This window comes from Pan paniscus, chromosome 20 (genome assembly GCF_029289425.2).
Source record: "Pan paniscus chromosome 20, NHGRI_mPanPan1-v2.0_pri, whole genome shotgun sequence".
Taxonomy (NCBI): Eukaryota; Metazoa; Chordata; class Mammalia; order Primates; family Hominidae; genus Pan; species Pan paniscus.
Window position 1 is genome coordinate 23,758,079 of NC_073269.2, and position 22,799 is coordinate 23,780,877.

The 22,799-nt window shown below is 57.6% G+C and overlaps 1 protein-coding gene across 3 annotated transcripts; it reads right to left on the reverse strand.

Moving 5' to 3' along the window:
• Positions 1-2,929: 2,929 nt before the first annotated feature.
• COPE (COPI coat complex subunit epsilon) lies at positions 2,930-22,610 on the reverse strand. 3 transcript variants are annotated; one of them, XM_003817743.5, is made up of 10 exons: positions 22,475-22,610; positions 16,234-16,296; positions 14,224-14,324; positions 10,209-10,361; positions 8,824-8,877; positions 8,049-8,130; positions 6,542-6,697; positions 3,793-3,861; positions 3,286-3,360; positions 2,930-3,139 (listed from the first exon to the last, which is right to left on the reverse strand). In XM_003817743.5, exons 1-10 carry the CDS (start codon positions 22,598-22,600, stop codon positions 3,092-3,094), a joined length of 927 nt encoding a protein of 308 aa, XP_003817791.1. In that variant the 5' UTR covers positions 22,601-22,610; the 3' UTR covers positions 2,930-3,091. The 3 variants fall into 3 exon arrangements, with proteins under 3 accessions (XP_003817791.1, XP_008969263.1, XP_063456110.1); XM_008971015.4 differs by lacking the exon at positions 6,542-6,697; XM_063600040.1 differs by having other exon boundaries at positions 2,930-3,360.
• Between the last annotated feature and the right edge of the window lie 189 nt (positions 22,611-22,799).

Consider the following 22,799-nt stretch of genomic DNA (forward strand, 5'->3'; position numbering starts at 1 on the left):
TCCTTCTCAAGGACCCGAGGCCTGGCACGCCTTGGCACAGTCTTGGGACCATCCCGTGGCCCTCCCGCATTCAGGAGGCGTAGGCTCAATGAAACATTCTCATTCTTCAAAAGGACACGGCCCACGCCAGGGCGTTGGGAGGCGCACCTAGTGGAGATGCAGCTCTCTGCCCTACACCAGGAGCTTGGCAATGGGGTTCCAGCCTGGACGCGGGGACCCTGGGCACTTCCCAGGCATCTTCTTCTGCAGGTCTGCAGAGCGGGCTACTGGGACAAAGGTGTGATGGGGGCTGCTGAGATTAGGGGGTTCTCTGAGGGTCACTTGCTGCTGTGACCCTGGGGAACCCGGGGGGGGGGCTCCCCAACATCAGGTTAATAACTGAGTTGCAGAGAGGCTGCAGGAGTGGGTGCCAACGTGGGAGGGACTCCCAATCTGGATCGACTGTGACATCATTGGGACCACCATAAGTGACTTTCCAATGCACTGTTCATTGACAAGGCCCTGTGCCCAAAGCCACTGAAGGCCATCGAGGAAGACACTGGTCACCTCTGTTAGGACCGCCATCTCCCCAGGCACTGCTGCACCCCCCCCCCATCCTAGCCCGCAGGATGTCCCCACACCTGGCCTTCAAGGTGCAGGATGCAGAGATGAGTCCTGCAGCAGCCGCGCTGGCTCGCAAACACCTGCACCTGAACTTCAGGGGCACAGGTGAACACACCTTCCCCTTGCCCCACACCGAGTCCCCCACAACACATCCAGGTGGCCCTGCATCTGGCCACTTCTCTGCATCTGCACAGCCTTGCCCCCCTCCTCCCCGCCACCACCACCACTACCACCACTACCCTCTGGGGTTCTGTCTGGTATCCTGGCTTCCTCCTCACCCCACAGAGGTGAGAAGGTGGCTGCGACGCTGTTGGCCTGTTCCTCGTCTGCTTGCAGCCCTCTATGGCTCCTGTTCCACTCAGGGAAAGCCCAAGTCCTCACTGGCCGCCCTCACAGTGCCCTGTTTCCCTCCACCTGTGGGCTTTTCTGCTGTTCTTCCAACATGCCAAGCTCTGTCCTGCCTCAGGGCCTTTGCACTAGCTGTTCCCCCCTCCTGAAATGCTGTTCCCCTAGGTACCTGCATGGCTCTTCTGCCACCTGCTCAGGCTGCCCCCGACTCTGAAGTCTCACACGCCCCTCATGTCTTCATGTCTGCTTGGCACTTGTCACCATCTGCCCCTACATACATACAGCTCATTTTTTTTTTTGAGTTGGAGTCTTGCTCCGTTGCCCAGACTGGAGTGCAGTGGCGCAATCTCAGCTGACCGCAACCTCCGCCTCCCAGGTTCAAGGGATTCTCCTGCCTCAGTCTCCCGAGTAGCTGGGATTACAGGCGCCTGCTATCACACCCAGCTAATTTTTGTTATTTTCTGTAGAGACAGGGTTTCGCCATATTGGCCGGGCTGGTCTCGAACTCCTGACCTCAAGTGATCTGTCTGTCTTGGCCTCCCAAAGTGCTGGGATTACAGGCATGAGCCACCGTGCCTGGCCCCACTCTTTATTCTTGAACGTGGACTCCATGTGGACTAGGGGCCTAGTGTAGGGGTGGGGCACAAGGCTTGGCCTGGCCAATAGTTCAGGTCCAGCCGGAGGCCAGAGATGTGACTAACGCCACAACCTGCCTGGCAGGCAGAGGGGGATGAGGGGGATATGCTCTCAAAGGTCCAGCCAGGCCTGTGGGGCAGCCGTGGACAGTCCCAGCCACCTCCCTCCACCCTCTCGGCCAGCACTATCTGGTCACCATGGCGCCCATCGGTCACAGGAGAGGCGCCACCCGCCCACCCACTAGCCCCAGCTCAGCCTCGAATTTCTTTTTGGCGGGTCCAGCCAGGAGGCTGCCAACGGGTGGGTGCAGGGCAGGAATGGAAGGCGGCTCTACTGGCAGCTGGGGACCAGGCACCCAAGGCTGGGCGGAGGTCAGTCTTGAGGCCAGTGTCCCCCCACCCACCCCAAGGTCTCCTCCCTCCAGAAAGCTCAGCCTGGACCCCTCCTAATGTCCCTGCCCAGGGAGTCCTCTTTTGCCACTTCCCTCCCCTACCAGGCTGGGGGCGGGGGTCGCTTGCTGTCCTGCCCTGGCAACCAGAGACGGGGTCTGGTTTCAAATGAATAGGCCTGGGTGTGGCTTGGGGAAACCCAGTGTCTTATCTTTTCCCTGGGAGATAAGCCCAGGCCAGGCTCAGAGGTCAAAGGGCATGCATCCCCATCCAGCGCCCCTTGACCTCACAGCCCTGTGCCACCGAGGGACCTCTGCACCGGTCATGCCCACTGCCAGGGTGCCTGTCCCCCTAGAACCTAGCCTGGCAGCTCCTTTTTGTTGTTCGGGTGGGCACAGCTCAATGGTGACATCTGGGAGGCTCCGGCCAGCCCTGCTGCCACCCACCCACCTCCCTCCCTAAATGGTGCGGCCGCCTCTCATCGCGGCTGGGTGCTTGGCCCCAGGACCCTGCCACAGCAGGACTCTGCCTTGGAGGAGGGTTTGCGGGGCGGCAGGAGCAGCACCTGGGGTCAACGCTGACCCTGCAGGGCCCCTCCGGCTTTGCTGAGCTGAGGCCTGAGTTTTTCCTGCCCTGGCCCCCACTTCCTCCAGGCCACTAGGGGTTCTCATTTTGAATCTTGGTGCCCCTCATGATAGCGGCATGACTTCTCTGTGCCTCAGTTTCCCCTGATGCCAACCAGGACTGCTCAGTGGCCTCTAGGGGCCAGGGCTGTGCTGCCTCTGGCCTGGCAGGAGCAGGTTGTGGCTGTGTGAGGGGCGGGGTGGGGGTCTGCACAGCTGCTGCTCGTCACAGACCCTGGTCTCCAGGAACAGCCCTGGACGCCGGTGCCCCAGGACTCTCCCTGAGCATCAGCTCCCACACGCCCCCAGCAAAGTCACCAGAGCACATCATCAGGTGGAACACCCTGGAGTTGAGATATTTATTAACAGATGGGGGTGCTGGGGGTGGGCTCCTGCCCCCAGAGGGGATGCAGGGTGGATGCTCGGTGGGGAGGGCTGCAGGGCTCCTGGCCTCTGTCCTGGCTTCATGGTCCTGACAGCTCCGGGCCAGCCTCAGGTGCTGGGAGCGTACTGTAGCACCAGCCTGTCAAAGTCGTTCTCCTTTAGCAAGACACATGGCAACACAGGGTGGGGGCAGGGTGTGGGGAGACAGGTGGAGGGAGAGAGAGAGGGCGCATGTGAGCCCAGGCTGAGCTCCAGGCGCCCCCTGGCCTGGTTCTCGGGGACAGGCCATCCCCACCGCTCACCTTGGCCTGGTACTCCTTGATGAAGGGATGGGACCTGTGGGCGTCCTTCAGCTGGGACAGGTATCGGTTTGTCACCTGCAGGGGAGGCAGGGAGGCAGGTGAGCCGAACACGGGGACCCCACGGTGGCTCTGACCTGCTGCACAGGGGTGGATTGGGGTAAGAGCCACAATACCCCAGGGGGCTCCTCACCCTGCCTTGGGACTGGGCTGATCTCGGAGAACCTTCAGGGTGGGGGTGGAGGGATGGGCCTGCCCCTGGAGAGGCGCTGGCATGGAGCTGGCCTCCGTACATGGTGGGGGATGTATTGTGGTGTTCAGGGGAGCAGGTCGGGCAGGGCCCCAGGTGAGGATGGGTTGGGGGGCACAGGGTTTGTGAGGGAGGTGGGCTGCGGTAGGCATACTGTATACAGAGTTTTCCCAGGGGCCTAGGGATTAGGGCCTGGACCCCAGGCTGGGGTCCCAGGGTCTGGACATTAGGGTTGGCCTGGAGCCCTGGGGGCCGCTTACCTCAGGGGGCTTGCCCAGGTGCTGGGACAGGACGATGAGGTTGACCAGCGTCTCCGGGTAGCCACTATCCTGGAGACACAGGCAGACACGGGGAGGCAGGGTCAGCCACTCCAGCCCCCATGCCTGCCCGTCACCCCCACCTCAGGCAGCACCACACAAGGTCACCTCCTCAGAGGTGGGGTGGGACTGACACTGCCCACCGCTCTGCAAGGTGGAGATCTCAGATGATACGGTGCCAAGGGGCCAGCCGCCTCACTGAGCCTCAGTTTCCCCATCTGTGGTCCAGCCTGGGGTACGACCCCTTGTTTACAGAGACTTGGGAAGGTTGTATTTGTCCCACACATCTCAAAGCCATGGGGCCCAGACCCAGATGGCCTCAACTCCTGCTGTACAACGAACCCCGAGGCCATGGGCAGACCTGCCACCCCTGCACCAGCTCCCAAGGAGCCTTGAAGGAAACCTCGGCAGGGAACCTTGCCTGACTCACTCACTCTAGGCTCCCAGCACACAGGACCCTAGGAAACATCTAGGCCAGGAGACCCAGCCAGAGCCCGGGTGTCTGCTTGGAGCACAGACACACCAACCAGGACGCGCCCGGAGCCCGACCTGCCCACGGCGGCCCATGGCAGGGCACCTTTTTGCAGACCGGACTTTTCTGAGCCTCAGTCTCCACCATGAAGGGGGACACCAGCTTGCGCTCACAGGAGCAGCCATGAGGTGGCTCCAAAGGGAAGTGGGGGGACCTGAGTGCCTCCCAAAACCCAGCAAGAATGCAGGGTGACCACAGCCACAGGGAGGCCACCAGGGCCAAGGGGCATGGCCAGCCAGCCCCAGGTGGTGTTTCAAGAGACAAGGACAGAAGGGAGTCATCTAACTGGTGAGTCACAGAACGTGTCACCTGAGAGGTGTAACAAAAGCCCCCAGAGGATGCCGCCATGAACACAACATGCATCCAAGTGTTCTCAGGTGGCAGGGAGGGGCAGGGTGGTGGAGGAGGGCGCCAGTCTTGCCCCTGGGGCAGCGAGGGACACACAGCCTGTCTGAGATTGCACATCAGGCTGGGAGTTCCTGACCAGCCCTGACTGCTCAGAGCTAAAGATGGACCCTGCTCAGGAGGAGCAGTACCCGGCCTGTGATGGGGCCAGCCTGATACCCCTTGGCCCGCCCCGCTCTGCAAACAACTTTCTGATGATAACTCAGCCCCTGGCAAGTCAGACAGGGAGGAGGGCTTCACCAGTGTTTGTCACTAGATTAAAACTGTTTCTCAGCTGGGCGCACTGGCGCATGTCTATCATCCCAGCACTTTAGAAGGCCAAGGAGGGTGAGAATTGTTTGAGCCCAGGAGTTCAAGACTAACCTGGACAACACAGTGAGACCCCATTTCTAACAAAAAATACAAAAATTAGCCACGCATGGTGGCATACCCTGTTTCAAAAAACAAACAAAAAACCCCCCAAAATTCGTTTCTCCAAAATGGAAAAAGCTTTGATGTCCTTTCTGATTATAAAAATAATAATCCAGGCTGGGCACAGTGGCTCACGCCTGTAATCCAGTACTTTGGGAGTCCGAGGTGGGCAGCATCATGAGGTCAGGAGATTGAGACCATCCTGGCTAACACAGCAAAACCCCGTCTCTACTAAAAATACAAAAAATTAGCTGGGCATGGTGGTGGGCGCCTTTAGTCCCAGCTACTCGGGAGGCTGAGGCAGGAGAATGGCATGAACCCAGGAGGCAGAGCTTGCAGTGAGCCGAGATCACACCACTGCACTCCAGCCTGGGCGACAGAGCAAGACTCCATCTCAAAAAAAAAAAAAAAATCCACCAAGCATGGTGGCTCACACCTATAATCCTAATGCTTTGGGAGGCTGAGGTGGGACGATCACTTGAGGCCAGGAGTTCGAGACCAACCTGGGCTACACAGCAAGAACAACCCCGTCTTTACAAAATATATATATATTTTTAATTTAACATAACATAAACTCTTCATAAAGACTGCAGATGGCCAGGCGTGGTGGCTCATGCCTATAATCCCAGCACTTTGGGAGGCTGAGGCGGGTGGATCACCTGAGGTCAGGAGTTTGAGACCAGCCTGACCAACATGGCGAAACCCCGTCTCTACTAAAAATACAAAAATTAGCCAGGCGTGGTGGCAGCCGCCTGTAATCCCAGCTACTTGGGAGGCTGAGGCAAAAGAATCACTTGAACCCAGGAGGCGGAGGTTGCAGTGAGCTGAGATCACACCACTGCACTGCAGCCTGGGTGACAGAGTGAGACTCCATCTCAAAAAAAAAAAGAAAGAAAGAAAGAAAGAAAAGACTGCAGACATCAGGCAGGAGATGACTGCAGCCACCCTGGGCAGGCAGCGCTCTCTCAACGAAGAGCTCCTGTCCACAGCACACTCTCCCCTACATAAGGACTGGGAGTGTCTCTCCAATACTGAATATGTACTCAGGTGAGGGGTCCCACTTGCAGGTCCCGGGCCAGGCAGCTGAGGTGACAACAAGGACGGCTCAGACCACTGAGGCCCAGGCTGCCCAGATGCCCCATTTCTGTGAGCCCGGAATCTGGATTTCTTTGCAGGTGAGATCCCTGCTTTGTGGATCTCGCTGCTGACTGGGCCTTAGAAGCCCTGTGGGGCCACACGCACACCCAGGGGGTCTCTGCTACACTTGTTTCTGTCCGCCCTGACCCCACCCTCTGGCCGCCTGGCCTTCCCTCCGTCCCCACTCTGGGACAGGCTTGTGCCTACCTTGTCTAGCGCCTCCTGCAGCAGGCCCTCGGCGGCCTCCCAGCGGCCCTGGGCCATGTGGCAGGCCGCCTGCCCATTGAGCAGCAGCAGGGTGGGCGAGCACTTGTCAGCCATCTCCTGGAAGATGTAGTAGGCATCCTGCAGCTTCTCACCGCCCTGCAGGGAGGGTCCCGCATCACTGCCTGTGCCCCTGCTGCCCGGCCCTTCCCCCGACAGCCCCCTCCCCTAGCGGGGGGGACTCCAGCACTGCACAGAGACGAATCTGGTGTGCCCGGTTCAAGGCACAGCCACTCCACCATGGGGACTACCCGTAACTTGTACTCTGCTGATGGGGCCTAAAGACTCGTGGCCGCCTCCTGCCCCACCTCCCACCCAGCTCCCGGAGTGCTGAGTACACAGAGGTGGAATCTGGGGCTTCCAGGGCCTCAGTGCACAGGTGGCTGGCTCAGGGTCTGAGTGGGGACCACTGGGTCACTGGGCACGTCAGAGGAGGAGGAGTCAGCTCTGTGACCAGCAGCCCTGACCTGTCCACTTGCTCAGAACAGCAGAACACTTGCAGGGGGAGCCTGAGGCCAAGGCAGGCAGTGAAAACAGCCCAAACTACCCGAGAGGTCTGCCGGGGCCTGTTCTACCACACTAGACGGTCACTGGAAGTCTGTCTGGGTGAGGCTTCAGCCCCGTGGCGGGCAGGGACGGGGAGCACATTTTTTTTTTTCTTTCTCAGAGTTTCACTCTTGTTGCTCAGGCAGGAGTGCAATGGCGCGATCTTGGCTCACCGCAACCTCCACCTCCCGGGTTCAAGCGATTCTCCTGCCTCAGCCTCCTGAGTAGCTGGGTTTACAGGTGCATGGCACCAAGCCCAGCTAATTTTGTATTTTTGGTAAAGATGGGGTTTCTCCATGTTGGTCAGGCTGGTCTAGAACTCCCAACCTCACATGATCCACCCGCCTCGGCCTCCCGAGGTGCTGGGATTACAGGCGTGAGCCACTGCGACCAGCCAGGAAGCACATTTTAATAGGCCCACACAAAAGAGTGGCTCAGAAGGGGGCCAAGTCCCAGAAACCAGGAGAGGGGCTGTTGCCAGGCGGAGGTGCCCAGGCCTGGGAGCTGAGGACATCTCCACCGCTGCTATGGGAACACTGAACTCCGTCCCTGGCTGGCGACCAGGACCCTGGAGAGCAAAGCTGAGTCGCAGAAAACCCCAGGAAGCCCTGAGGGGAGGAGGGCCTGCCAGGCCAACCCAGACCCTCGAGTACCCCTGTGCCTCAGGCTCAGGAACCCCTGTCCCCGCCCCCACCATCTCTTCGCTCTGGCTCTGGCCAAGTCGCTTGGCTGTGAGAAGCCCGGAATGGAGTCAAGGCTGAGTTATGCCAGGCTGGCAGGGGCCACGGCCTGATCCTGGAGCCCCACTGGAGTGGCCAGCAGCCTACGCACAGGTGGGGGTGCCCACAGACCCTGCTCAGCCAGGTGCCCGCAATGCCCACCCACCTCATGGCCTAGGGCTCACCGTGGCCAGGCTGACCCAGGCAGTGGCAAGCTGGGTGAGGGTGGCATCCTCGTCCAGGTCCTGCATTCTCTTCAGCTCCTTCCTGGGGCGGGGACAGATGACAGAGGGGCTGAGTGGCCGAGGGCCCTGGCCTGGCCATCCCTGCCTTGTCCCCACTTGGGGCCCACCGGAGCCTGGGGATGGCCCCTGCTTTGTGCTCCACTGCATGCTCATACCCCACGACTAAGTGCCCGAGCCACCCTGCCCGTCTGACCACGTGCAGGCCCTGGGAAGGTGGGACTGGGGCCAGCTATGGCCCCCCAGGGTGGCCACCACAAGGTAGGGCTCAGCAGAGACTCACTCCATGGAGGATGGAACGCAGGGAAGGGCAACGGAACTACAGTGTGAACAACTCTGAGGCAAGCGCTTTGGAAACGGCAGCAGGGGAGTCCTGGACCCCCAGCCATGGCCTCCGACCTGGTGATGCCACGTGCAGGCCCCGCCAGCCCCACGGCACAGTTACAAGCTGGCCAAGTAACATGTTGCTCCGGGCACAACCTCCACTCTCCCTCCATGAAGCCCACCCTCACCCTGTGGGAGAGGCCTGCCACCCACTGCATAGAGAGAAACTGAGGCACAGAGAGCCATGGCCCTCCTCCCTGGGAACATACTGCAGGGAAGGGCTGAACAACAGCAAGCCACCCCCATGGAAAGGAAAGACAACAAGAGTAATGACAGCACCACAGACGCTCTGGGCTGTGGCTCAGTGCGGGTGGAGAGGGGCGGGAGGGCTCACCGGGCGAGGTCCAGGCGGTCCAGCTTCAGCAGGATCTGCACTGTCATGGCTGTGCTGCAGGACAGGGCGGGGGGGCGGTCAGCGGGTGGCCACAGACACATTGCATGGCCGCTCCACACCCAGGGCTCACTGTGTGTGTCTGGGATGTTCCTAAGTCCTGTGCTTAGGACCACCAGCCCAGCCCAGCAGAGGAGGACACCCTCACTCCCACATTTCACCGCTCAGCTTCCTCGGGCCCAGGAGCTCTGGGGGAGGTACCGAGGATGGGGTTTCAGGCCCCGGCCCACTCACCGCCCATCTGGAGAAGCAGCCTCCATGGGCTGTGCTTCCAGATGGAGGGCCCTGCCCGGACTCGACACCCTGGAGGCATCAACACTCAGAAACAAGGCCCTAGAGGAGGGCCACGCACCCGCCCCTGCACCTGCACCTGCAGCAGAGCCCTGGGGCCACCCACTCTCTGCAGGTCCCCTCGTCCCCTCATCCCTCTCAGCCCCAGGTGGCTGTGATCACGAATTATTAGTGAGGCCTCTTGTTCTTGTTTTCCTGCCAACAGGAGCCAGCACCTGGACCAGCACCAAGTCGGCCGGCTCGCCGACAGTGTGACATCCCTATTTATTTTCTTTTTTGTGTGTGAGTCAGGGTCTGGCTCTGCCACCCAGGCTGGAGTGCAGTGGCACCATCACGGCTCACTGCAGCCTCCACCTCCCAGACTCAAGGGATACTCCTGCTTCCGCCTCCCAAGTAGCTGGAAACATAGGTGCATGTCACCATGACTGGCTCGCCCTGCAATTCTAAGCCCTCTGTGGATGGAGGTGGGATGGGAGCAGATCCACAGTGACCATGAAATGCCCAGCTTGCAACTCACAGTGGAAGGCAGGCACTGCAGGGACAGCTCACGGGGAAGAACTGACACACTTTCTGTGACCAGTGCCCTGGACATGGCCCGGAGTCACATCCTAGGGTGGAGGGGGGCACCAGCCTTGCAGGGCTTCAGCACCCCAACCCCAGAGGGCCCTGGAGGAGGGCCGGTATGGGGGGCCCGGGGAGGCCTGAGAGACTGGGCCCAGGGCCGAGACACAGAAGGCTTCGTGGGGGGTGGGGACACAGAAACCGAGCAGAGACAAAGCCGCTTTCTGCTCTGCCCTTGGGAACAGAGGGTTTGCAGCCTGGGCACCGTGTCCTTGGATCCGCAGCCTGGTGCGCAGATGGGAGTGCCTCCCACACTGGGCAGGGGAGCTGGAGCCTGGACAGCAGGCCAGGGCCTCATTTCAGCACCACCTTTCTCTGCTCCCATGACGACAGCCAGCGAGGCTGTGCGCAGCCTGGAGATGTGGCAGGGGGCACTTGCCTCCCTGGGCTGGCCCCAGAGCAGGGAGGCCACTCACCACTCCAGGCTATCCCCCTGGTGCAGCGCACGCAGGGCGGCATCCGGGTTCTGGTCGTGGAGATAGATGGAGGCAGCCATGAGCAGGAAGGTGGTGTTGGTCACGTCCACGCTCCTGCTCATCTCTCGGTCCAGCTCGGCCACGATGCTGTCCCTGTAAGACAGAGATGCTCAGGACCCACAGCTGGGGTGGCCTCTGTGGGACCTCAGAGGGTCCCCTTCCTTGGAAGCAGACAGGTCCAGAGAGGGTGAGCCAGGCCCTGGGGGTGCAGAGCAGCAGCAGGCCGAGCGTCGAGCTGTCCCGACATGTCCTCCCTCCGTTCCTATGAAGCACCTCTCATGCTGGGCCAGGAAAGGACCCGAGGCCGGGAGATGTGGGGTGGGGCGCTCCAAGGGGACATGAGGAGGCACCGTCAGTCTCACACCAACCTCACCCACCTTCCTGAGGAGGCTGGTGGGCCCAGCTGGGACTCCTGACCATAACCCATCAACCCTGTGGGCTTCAAGGCCACGTCTTCTAGCAGGAGGTCGGCCTGGGTGCCGAGGGGCCGTGCAGAAGGATGGGAGCCCTGGGGCACCCCCAATGCCAGGGCGGCTGCCCTCAGTCCCTGAGAGCCCAGGGTGCTAGCTGCACCCTGAAGATGGCCAGTGTGCTGCGGGCCAGGGCCAGGCTTGAGCCCAGGCGAGGCTGAGGACCGGCTCAGCTCCGAGGGCACAGGTCACCCATGCCTCCGTGTCCCTAACTGGACCCAGACCCTCCATTCCCCATGGCTATTGAGCAGCTAAAAAGAGAAGGCAGGTGAGGGGGCCACCCTAGACCAAAGCTGGTGTTCTTCTGGGTTCAAACATGGCTCTGTGACCCCGTAAGCATCCACGCGCGTCTGGGGGCTGTCTGCCCAGGGCCCGTGTCTGAGGTGTCACTGAGGGCATGGCATGTCTGATACCAACCAGGCTCCACTGAGGGCTTGCCACAGTGCCAGGTCCGACAGACAAGTGACTTCAGGTCTGAGTCTGTTTCCCCGTGCTGAGGGACCATGTTACAGGGATCATGCAGGGGAGGAGCAAGGAGCTCCCAAGACCATCTTACAAAGCTTCCTGAGGCTCCAGCACACAAGGGTGTATAAACACTGCCAGTTGTCGTAGCGTTGGTACTGTAATGTTGTCATCCTAAGGTGTTACAATTACCAATGGGGCCGGGTACTGTGGCTCACACCTGTAACCCCAGCGCTTTGGGAGGCCAAGGCAGGATCGCTTAAGCCCAGGAGTTCAAGACCACCCTGGGCAACATAGTAGGACCCCTTTTTCTACAAAAAAGTAAGAAAGTCAGCTGGGCCTGGTGGCGCCTGTAGTCTCAACTACTTGGGAGGCTGAGGCAGGAGGATGGCTTCAGCCCGGGAGGTTGAAGCTGCGGTGAGCTGTGGTCACACCTCTGCACTCCAGCCTGGGTGACAGAGGGAGACCATCTCAAAAACAAACAACAGCAACAAAATCAATTACTGGGCGGATCGCTTGAGCCCAGGAGTTTGAGACCAGCCTGGGCAACATGGCAAAACCCCATCTCTCTCTCTTTTTTTTTTTTTTTTTGAGACGGAGTCTCGCACTTTCGCCCAGGCTGGAGTGCAGTGGTGCGATCTTGGCTCACTGCAAGCTCCGCCTCCCGGGTTCATGCCATTCTCCTGCCTCAGCCTCCCGAGTAGCTGGGACTACAGGCACCTGCCACCATGCCCGGCTAATTTTTTTTGTATTTTTAGTAGAGATGGGGTTTCACGTGTTAGCCAGGATGGTCTCCATCTCCTGACCTCATGATCCGCCCGCCTCGGCCTCCCAAAGTGCTGGGATTACAGGTGTGAGCCACTGCGCCCGGCCAGGCAAAACCCCATCTCTAAAAAATATACAAATTAGCCAGGCATGGTGATGCGTGCCTGTAGTCCCAGCTATTCGGGAGGCTGAGGTGGGATGAGCACTTGAGCCTGGGAGATCAAGGCTGCAGTAAGCCAAGATTGTGCCACTGTATGCCAGGCTGAGCGACAGAGCAAGACCGTATCTCAAGAAAACAAAATCAAAACCAAAACCAATTACTAATGGATGCTTCTTGTCCCCGGGGCGTCCTGCCAATGAGGTCGCGGCTGTGCAGCCAGATGAACGGACCACAAGCCCCTGCCTGGACCGCCTGCTCTCCGGGGCTGCTTTTCTGTGATGCTCACAGCAGCTGCTGCTCCTGGGGGACCCAGGGTTCCCTGCCTTCACTCCAGCTGGTGAAGTAAGTGCAGGGTGGGAGAAACGGTGGCCCTGGGAGGTCACCTGTCTGAATGTCCTGGAGCTGCTGTGGCAAAGCACCACAGCCCGGGCGGTTAAGGACAACAGGGATTTGTTCCTCACAGCTCTGGAGGCCGTAAGTCTGAAGTCAAGGTGGCGGCAGGGCTGGCTCCAGCTGGAGGCTGGAGGGCAAGGCCGTCCCAAGCCTCTCTCCCAGCTCTGGTGGCTGCTGGCCACTCGTGGTGCTCCTTGGCTAGCAAACATGTCACTCCAGTCTGTTGTCACATGGGCTTAACTCTGTGGGCCTCTTTCCTTTTTTTTTCTTTTTTAAGACAGTCTCCCGCTGTCACCCAGGCTGGAGTGCACTAGTGCGACCTTGGCTCACTGCAACCTCTGCCTGCCAGGTTCAAGTGATTCTCCTGCCTCAGCCTCCCAAGTAGCTGGAATCACAGACATCACATCCTGTTAATTCTGTATTTTTAATAGAAATGTGGTTTCACCACGTTGGCCAGGCTGGTCTTGAAAACTCCTGACCTCAGGTGATCTGCCCACCTCGTCCTCCCAAAGTGCTGGGATTACAAGTATGAGCCACTGCACCCAGCCCTCCTTTTATCTCTTAAAAGGACACAAGTCCTTGGCTTTGGGGCCCACCCTAAATCCAGCATGTCTTCATCTCCTTATCTCTTAATCTGATCGGCAAAGACCCTTTTTCCAAATGATATCATATTCACAAGCATGTGGGATAGGATATGGACGTACCTTTTGGGGGACACCATTCACCCCACCATGCTGCCTCTGCACAGGAGTCAGCTCCCAGGAACCCCAGGTTTCTTTGAGTGAAGGGAGGCGGTAGTTGGGACACTGCCTCCGTGGGCCAAGGAAGAGCAGGATCACAGCAGTCTCCCCATGCCAGACCCTCACTCCGACCCCACAGCAGGAGGGGGCAAGGTTCCTGGGTCCCCACAGCCCAGCCCCCTCTCCCCTTGGCTGCCGCCCATGGGCGTTTGACCAACGCTGGCCTGTGGCTCAGGGGCAGGACAGGTGTGGCCTCACCTGCCCTCCCACTGGGCTCCGGGGGAGATACTGGCAGGTTGCAGTCCCCAACTCGCTGGGACTAGAAAACTGATAGGATTTGGGAGGCTGAGGTGGGCAGACCGCCTGAGCTCAGGAGTTCCAGACCACCCTGGGCAACACGGTGAAACCCAGTCTCTGCTAAAATACAAAAATTAGCTGGACGTGGTGGCACGCAGCTGTAGTCCTAGCTACTCAGGAGGCTGAGGCACAAGAATCACTTGAACCCAGGAGGCAGAGGTTGCAGTGAGCCGAGATCGCACCACTGCACTCCAGCCTGGTGACAGAGTGAGACTCCGTCTCTAAATAAATAAATAAGAAAACTGATGGGAGGGCCCTGCCCCCGCTGCGCCCTGGGCTGTCTTGGGGCTCTGGGTGTTGCAGAGGGCTGCTCGGTAATTGATATTTTCAGTTCTAGGTTCAGAGAGTGCCTTGTGATCCATGAGGGCGTGTGCACACACAGCACTGTCTCTGACCCTCCCCTTTGAAGCAGGATCCATCACCAGCCCCACACTGCTGTGCAGGTGAGGGAAACTGAGGCACAAAGCAGCAGGGGAGCAGAGGGGAGAGGCGCCTAATCTGAGGGATGCTGTGCGCTGCACACCATGCCCCCACCCACCCAGGTTCATAACCAACAGGCCTTGAAGATGGCCCCACGCCTCAGGCCAACCCATTCTCTGGGGCCTCACCTCCGACTCTCGTGGGCGAGGTAGTCAGCAAACATGCGCACGGCCTGGAGCTCAGGGGCCGAGGAGGGCTTGATCTCATCCAGGACCACACCGAACTTCCTCTGCAGTAGGGACGAGGCGTCAGCTGCACCCGTCCACCCCAGAGGATTTCCTTCCATGTCTTCAGCTTGGCAGGGAGAGCCCCAGACAGGAAGCCCCTGCCCCACCAGGGACCCCTCAGCCCAGCATGGGCCACCTCCACTGCAGTACACTGTGGAGGGTGGCATGGCGTCACCTGTCATGAGCAGCCAAGTGTGCCCTCATCTGCAGGGCCACACTGCCCATGCCTTGAGCTAGGGACCCTGGTAGGTTACTGTCTATCCCCTGGCAGCTGTCCACCTCTGGTGGTGAGGTGAAGGGCGTGTCACCTGGGGGCAGGGCAGCAGCAGTTATGGGGGTTGTGACATGCGCTTCTATAAAGCAGGACATGCCCCCAGCCAGCCCTGCCCACCTACTGGCCCTCTGAGGATGCCCAGACTGATACCACTGTCACATCTGCAGCTGGGGGCCCGTCCCTCACTGTGTTCCCTCCTAGATGGTTCCTTCCCCATTTTTTTTTTTTTCGAGACAGAGTCTCGCTCTGTCGCCCAGGCTGGAGTGCAGTGGCGTGATCTCGGCTCACTGCAAGCTCCGCCTCCCGGGTTCACACCATTCTCCTGCCTCAGCCTCCCGAGTAGCTGAGACTACAGGCGCCCGCCACCACGCCCGGCTAATTTTTTTGTATTTTTAGTAGAGACGGGGTTTCACTGTGTTAGCCAGGATGGTCTCAATCTCCTGACCTTGTGATCCACCCACCTTGGCCTCCCAAAATGCTGGGATTACAGGTGTGAGCCACCACGCCCGGCCTTTTTTTTTTTTGAGATGGAGTTTCGCTCTTGTTGCCCAGGCTGGAGTGTAATGCCGTGACCTCGGCTCACCGAAACCTCTGCCTCCCAGGTTCAAGCAATTCTCCTGCCTCAGCCTCCCAAGTAGCTGGGATTACAGGCATGCACCACCACACCTGGCTAATTCTGTATTTTTAGTAGAGACAGGGTTTCTCCATGTTGAGGCTGGTCTCGAACTCCTGACCTCAGGTGATCTGCCCGCCTTGGCCTCCCAAAGTGCTGGGATTACAGGCGTGAACCACCGGGCCCAGCCCCCATTCTTATTTTTTTAGAGACAAGGTCTTGCTATGTTGTCCAGGCTGGAGTGCAATGGCGTGATCACGGCTCACTGTAATCTTGACCTCCTGGGCTCAACTGATCCTCCTGCCACAGCCTCCCAATTAGCTGGGACTCCAGGCACATGCCACCATGACTGGCTTATTTTTTAATTTTTTTTGTAGAGACGGGGGTCTCACTATGTTGCCCAGGCTGGTCTTGAACTCCTGGCTTCAAGTGATCCTCCCACCTCAGCCTCCCAAAGATTACAGGTGTGAGCCACTGTGCCTGGCTCCTACCAATTATTTTAGAAAAAAAAAAAAAAAATTGGCTGGGCGCGTTGGCTCACGCCTGTAATCCCAGCACTTTGGGAGGCTGAGGCAGGTGGATCATGAAGTCAGGAGTCCAAGACCACCCTGGCTAATGTGGTGAAACCACGTGTTTATTAAAAATATAAAAATTAGCCGGGCGTGGTGGCGCACGCCTGTAGTCCCAGCTACTTGGGAGGCTGAGACAGGAGAATCACTTGAACCCAGGAGACGGAGGTTGCAGTGAGCTGAGATCGAGTACGACAGAGTGAGACTCCGTCTCAAAAAAAAAAAAAAATCAAGAAGCTGTGACCCAGGCCCCCTGGCCTGGCAGTCTCAGGCCTCCGTGACACAGCCACCTTCACATGCTGGCTGCGCTGGCTGTTCACAGTCACTGAACATTGCAGGCCTGGGTCCCTGCTTTGTTTACTGTCCCCGCCACCCACTCTGTGGTGCCTTCCTGTCCCCAGCTCCACCCTCTACTCTGTTCATCACTCTTGCCCCCGGCCAAGGCCCGCACTCACCTGCGCCAGGTACGCTCTATACAGGAAGACGTCCCTCTCCACGTCTCTCTCTGGGCTTGACAGCTGTGGGAACCAATGTGAGTCAGGACGCACAGTGGGAGGCCCAGCGCAGCCCACACAGGGTGAGCATGACAGACAGGCCCCTGTACACTGGGGACAGGTGGCTTCTCTGGCAGGGTTGGAGGTCTGAGTCCCAGCCCTGATCCTCCGTAGCCCGAGTGGCCTCTGCTGGGGGTACCCTACACGGGGGGTGCCTGATCTCATCCCGCGCTGACACCACCCCAGGAAGGTGGCTTGCTCCCAAGTTCAGTGTCTGTCCCAGCCACACTTAAGAAGCCAGGGTGGCACCCGCACCTCTAACTTCTGGACATGGGGCCACTGTGGCTTGATTTTGTTCTGCTTTTGTCTCAAGACATTTTGAGCTCAGTTTGGCTGCCCCAGTGTGGTGACATCTGTGTCCAGCCCTGGCCAGGGGAGACCCTGGGAATGGCTATGTACTTGGGCCACACCCCCACAGCCCAGCCATTGCACAGAACTGAGGAGCAAGAGGGAGGTAACCTGTGGCAACATCCATTTTGGGATGATAATGAAGCTGCCCCTGAGCCCAGGCCAGGCAGGGAGGCTGGGGCCGCTCCTCCAGAACACAGCTTTGCATGCTGCCCCCGGAGGCTGGCTGACTTCCCAGGGTGCCCATGGCAGGTGGGCACAGTGCAGCTCAGCCCATGGCCTGAGGGTGCTTGCCCAGGCCCCTGGGGGCTTCGAGAGGAAAGTACAGTTGGGAAGGGGCCCAGCCACCTTGGCATCGCCACTCCAACAACCTCTAAACAGAGGGGACTGAGAAGGCTGTCAGCAAGAAGGCCTGCCAGCTGTCAAGGCACAGGGTCAAAGGACCCAGTGCCCAAACCAGGGGGAGTCACTCTGCCCTGTCCTCTGAAGCTGAGAACCACAGATTCCAAGCCACATCTCTTCCTTCTCCCCAGCCTGAGGGAGGAGCGTGGATGTCAAAACGTGTCCTCATCCCAGGCCGCCGCAGACCTGGCCCCAGCCTGACTCAGGCTGCCATTGCCAAGAGGACCCAGCAGCTTCTGCTCAGGCCCTGGTAGCCAGAGTGGGTATCTGGCTATGATTTGGAACAAGATGCCATCTAAATAAATAACTCCTAGAAGAATGTCAAAGGCATGCGGAGGGTGGTGGCTGCAGAAATCGAGCCCCACCTGCAAATGGGATGGACAGGTGAAAGATGTACCTTTTCAAGTATGCAAAGAAACATATTATAGGCCGGGCATGGTAGCTCATGCCTGTAATCCCAGCACTTTGGGAGGTCGAGGTGGGTGGATCATTAGGTCAGGAGTTCCAGACCAGCCTGGCCAACATGGTGAAACCCCGCCTCTACTTAAAAATACAAAAATTAGCCAGGTGTGGTGGCGGGCGCCTACTCAGGAGGCTGAGGCAGGAGAATCACTTGAACCCGGGAGATAGAGGCTGTAGTAAGCCGAGATCACGCCATTGCACTCCAGCCTAGGTGACAGAGCAAGACTCCATCTCAATAAAAAAATAAATAAGTAACTCTCAATCAACCTTCTGAGGTGGACATCAGTTAGGTGACTAGCCCAGGGCCACATGCCACCCTCAGTTAAAAAAGACAGGCCAGGTGTGGTGGCTCACACCTGTAAACCCAGTGCTTTGGGAGGCCAAAGCAGGAGCACTGCTTGAGCCCAGGAGTTTGAGACCAGCATAGGCAACATAGCAAAAAGCATAGTCTTTTTTTTTTTTTTTTTTTTTGATGGAGTCTTGCTCTGTCACCCAGGTTGGAGTGCAGTGGCGTGTATCTTGGCTCACTACAACCTCTGCCGCCTGGGTTCAAGAGATTTTTCTGCCTCAGTCTCCCGAGTAGCCGCGACTACATGTATTTTTAGTAGAGACAGGGTTTCACCATATTGGCCAGGCTGGTCTTGAACTCCTGACCTTGTGAACCAGCCGCCTCGGCCTCCCAAAGTGCTGGGATTACAGGCATGAGCCACCGTGCCCGGTCTGAGACCCTGTGTCCATAAAAAAATTATAAATATTAGCCAGGTGTGGTAGCATGCACCTGTAGTCCCAGTGACTCAGGAGGTTCATGAAGGAGGATCACTTGAGCCTGGGAGGTCGAGGCTACAGTGGACTATGATCATGCCACTGCACTGCACTCCGGCCTGGGTGACAGAGTGAGACCCTGTCTATCTTTAGGGAAAAAAAAGAGACAAAAGCTGGCTGTTGGGCTTTCAAAGTGAGGACACAGTGGGGCGCCATCGGGGGCACCAGGGTGGCCTCAGCCGCCCCTGTGTGAAATGCAGGTGCCCAGGAGACTGTGCGTGCGGAAGTGCTCAGAGGCTGCAGAGTGCACTGGAGAGACAAGAGTGCCGGGAAGCATAACAACAACAAATGTGCAGACCGTGACCCTGACGTGAGGCTCTGGAACCATTGTGGTTTTCCTCGACTCCCAGGGACGATCCTACCATCAGGATGCATGTGTGTCCCCGGGGTGGGAGAGCATTGCTCTTCAACCCCAAGGGCTCACTAGGATCACCTGGGAGCCCAGGAACCACCAAAGCCAGGAGGCCACATCCACCAAGGTCACCTGGCCCTAGGATGGCCCCAGCACTGGCCCCAGGTGGCTTAAGATGTGGCCATGGTTGAGGAATCAGGGTACTGTTTGGGAAGGCAGGTGACAGGATGGGGGCCCTGTAGCCGGAAACCTTGGGGGTAGTAACTCCTCCCTTCTGTCCCTGTAGCCAGTGATCTGACCGCACTGGGCCGTCAGCAACTCAAGGCCTATGAGCTGCTTCAACCTCAACAGCTGGGCGGTGCCTGCCATCTTGTGGGCAACTGGCAAATGTCAGAAACCCAGAAACGTCATGATGGTAGCCTAGTGCTGGGGGCAGCAAAGGGCAAAGACTGCCAGGTGCTCTCCCTGGGGCCACCTCAGGTGGGGCTGAGGTTGCTCAGGCCACTGTCATGAACTACCACAGACCAGATGGCTTAAAAAATGTGTTCCTCAAAAATTAGCCAGGTGTGGTGGCGCATGCCTGTAATCCCACCTACTCGGGAGGCTGAGGCAGGAGAATCGCTTGAACCCAGGAGGCAGAGGTTGTGGTGAGCTGAGATCATGCCACTACACTCCAGCCTGGGCAACAGAGCAAGACTCCATCTCAAAAACAAAAAAACAAAAATTAGCTGGGCGTGGTGGCAGGCACCTGTAATCCCAGCTACGCTGAAGGCTGAGGCAGGAGAATGGTGTGAACCCAGGAGGCAGAGGATGCAGTGAGCTGAGATTGTGCCACTGCACTCTAGCCTGGGTGACAGAGTTAGACTCTGTCTCAAAAAAAAAAAAAAAAAAAAAAAAAAGTATTCCTGGCCAGGCGTGGTGGCTCACACCTGTAATCCCAGCACTGTGGGAGGCTGAGGCGGGCAGGTCACTTGAGGTCAGGAGTTCGAGATCAGCCTGACCAACATGATAAAACCCTGTCTCTACTAAAAATACAAAAATTAGGCCCGGAACGGTAACTCATGCCTATAATCCCAGCACTTTGGGAGGCTGAGGCAGGCGGATCATGAGGTCAGGAGTTACAGACGAGCCTGGCCAACACAGTGAAACCCCATCACTAGGAAAAATACAAAAATTAGCTGGGTGTGGTGGCACACGCCTGTAGTCCCAGCTACTAGGGAGGCTGAGGCAGGAGAACTGCTTGAACCCTGGAGGCAGAGGTTGTGGTGAGCTGAGATCGTGCCACTGCACTCCAGCCTGGGCAACAGGGCAAGACTCCATCTCAAAAACAAAAAAACAAAAAAAAATTAGCTGGGTGTGGTGGTGGGCACCTGTAATCCTAGCCACTTGGGAGGCTGAGGCAGAACAATCGCTTGAACCCAGGAGGAGGATGCCACTGCACTCCAGCCTGGGTGACACAGAGTGAGATCCTGTCTCAAAAAAAAAAAAAAAAAAAAAAAAAGTATTCCTTCACAGTCACAGTCCTGGAGCCCAGAAGTCCCAAATCAAGGTGTCAGCAGGGCCACACTCCTTCCAAAGGCTCTAGGGGAGGATACTTCCCTGCCTCTCCCAGCTTTTGGTGACTGTTACATTCCTCAGTTTGTAGCCACATCACTCCCATCTCTGCTTCCATCATCTCTGTGTCTCAAATCTCCCTCTGCCTTTTTTTTTTCTTTTTCCAGTGGCGGGTTCTGGTGAAGACAAGAAAGCCTACTAGAAACATTCTTTTTTTCTTTTTTTTTTTTTTTGAGATAGGGTCTCACTTTTGACATAGTAAGAGCACCAACATCTCAGACAAACACTGCCACTTTAAGTTCCAGCCCCCTTTCTAGCCTCATGCATTTTAAGGAAATTTCTTTTTTCTTTTTTTTAATAGAGAAGTCTTGCTCTTGTTCCCCAGGCTTGAATGCAATGGCTGGATCTTGGCTCACTGCAACCTCCACCTCCCGGGTTCAAACGATTCTCCTGCCTCTGCCTCCCAAGTAGCTGGGATTAAGGTGCCTGCCACCATGCCCGGCTAATTTTTGTATTTTTTAGTAGAGACGGGGTTTCACCAAGTTGGTCAGGCTGGTCTCGAACTCCTGACCTCAGGTGATCCGCCCGCCTCGGCCTCCCAAAGTGCTGGGATTACAGGTGTGAACCACCGCGCCCGGCCAGGAAATCACTTCCAACTACAAGCAGCCAGAAAGAGGAGACAGTAAAACACAGAAAGACAGCTCGGACAGAGAGAGAGTGGGAAGAAAATTTCTTGGGTAACTGCCAAACTTCACCTTCATACAATGGGCCCCAGTAAAACAGTGGGCCTTAATAAGCACATTCCTTTCCCTTCAGGTGCACTAAAATAGGCAAGCTAAAAGCAGAGTAGGGGGGTATGCCTGCAGCTGCAGAAAGATGTATGGGAGGCTGGGCACGGTGGCTCACACCTGTAATCCCAACACTTTGGTAGGCCAAGGCGGGCAGATCACAAGGTCAAGAGATGGAGACCATCCTGGCCAACATGGTGAAACCCCGTCTCTACTAAAAATACAAAAATTAGCCGGGCCATGGTGGCGCGCGCCTGTAATCCCAGCTACTCGAGAGGCTGAGAAAGGAGAATTGCTTGAACCTGGGGGCGGAGGTTGCAGTGAGCCGAGATCACGCCACTGCACTCCAGCCTGGCGACAGCGCGAGTCTCCATCTCAAAAAAAAAAAAAGAAAAGAAAAGAAAAGAAAAAGAAAAAAGAAAGATGTATGGGAACAGACACACAACTCTCCCTCCCAGATAGGCACAACGAAGAGACACAGAAGCAGTTCAAGCCTCTGATAAACTCTCCGACCCTGAATCCTTAAAAACTCTTAGTCTGTAAAAGAGTGTGCCTCTGACCCAACTCCGCCAGAAGGCGCCTCTCAGGTTTGTTTTCTCTAAAATAAACCTGTCTTGACTGGCAAGCCACCTTTCGTGTTTCTTTCCTCTTTAATTCTTACAACTTTGTCACCCAGGCTGGAGTGCGGTGGCGCGATCTCGGTTCACTGCAACCTCGGCCTCCGGGTTGAAGCGATTCTCCTGTCTCAGCCTCCCGGTAGCTGAGATTACAAGTGCCCGCCACCACGCCCGGCTAATTTTTGGTAGACTCATGGTTTCTCCATGTTGCCCAAGCTGGTCTCTAACTCCTGGGCGCATGCGATCTGCCCGCCTCGGCCTCCCAAAGCGCCAGAATTACAGGCGTTTGAGCCACTGCGCTGGGAAACTGTGTTTATCATTCTGAGTCCAGCGGAATACAGTGCCCGTCCACAAAAGTGCTCAATGAAGAATGAATGAATGAATGGGTAAGCTCTGGGAGAAATAACCAGGCTGGTTGGGCAGGGAAAGTCCTTCTCTGAACTTTAGGGTTCTCATCCGTAAAATGAGGATAAGCAACAGTCTCCATCTCACGGGAACTGAAGGTACGGCTGAACAAAATAGGCTTATTGTCACTACAGTGGCATAAACACCTCCCTTACTCAAAACACTTTCAAGGGCGCAGAGAGAACGCTGTACGAGTGAGCAGTACCGTAAACTGTTACTGCTCTGGGTTCTGTCATGGGACAGTGACTACTCCTCACTGAACTGTGGAAGAGGTGGCCCAAAAAACGCGAGAAGAAAAGAGAAAGTTTTTAGACGCAGAACGCGGCTCGCGGCCACCAGAAAGCGTCCTCCGCCTCCGCCCCCAGCGTCCCCGCGCCCCTGCACGGCCGCACCTTCACCCGCTGCGCCTCATTTATGCACTGCTGGTAGCTGCCGATGTAGAAGGCGTTCTTCACGTCGAACAGCTCGTCTACCTCCCCGGAGCCGCCAGAGGCCGGGCCGGGGGCCGGAGGCGCCATTTCGCTGTCTTCTCACCAGCTCCTCTTCCTGAAAGACACGTCGGCCGGAAGCAAGACACCTACACGGGCACGCTGGGAAATGTAGTTTACTTTTTCCGAGCGGCGGCGAAGTAAGCCAATGGGAAGCTCCACAATAATAAGCAAGGGGGCGGAAGGCGTAAGTGCGTCACGGAGAGCATCTCGGGAATTGTAGTGTGTT

Excerpts from the sequence above, each read along its gene's own strand:
- COPE (XM_063600040.1), bottom strand. The coding sequence starts at position 22,600 with ATGGCGCCTCCGGCCCCCGGCCCGGCCTCTGGCGGCTCCGGGGAGGTA. Across the intron at positions 16,297-22,474 it reads ATGAGGCGCAGCGGGTGAAG|CTGTCAAGCCCAGAGAGAGA; the intron begins GTGCGGCCGTGC and ends TGGTTCCCACAG. Across the intron at positions 6,698-8,048 it reads CCTGGGTCAGCCTGGCCACG|GGCGGTGAGAAGCTGCAGGA; the intron begins GTGAGCCCTAGG and ends CCCTCCCTGCAG.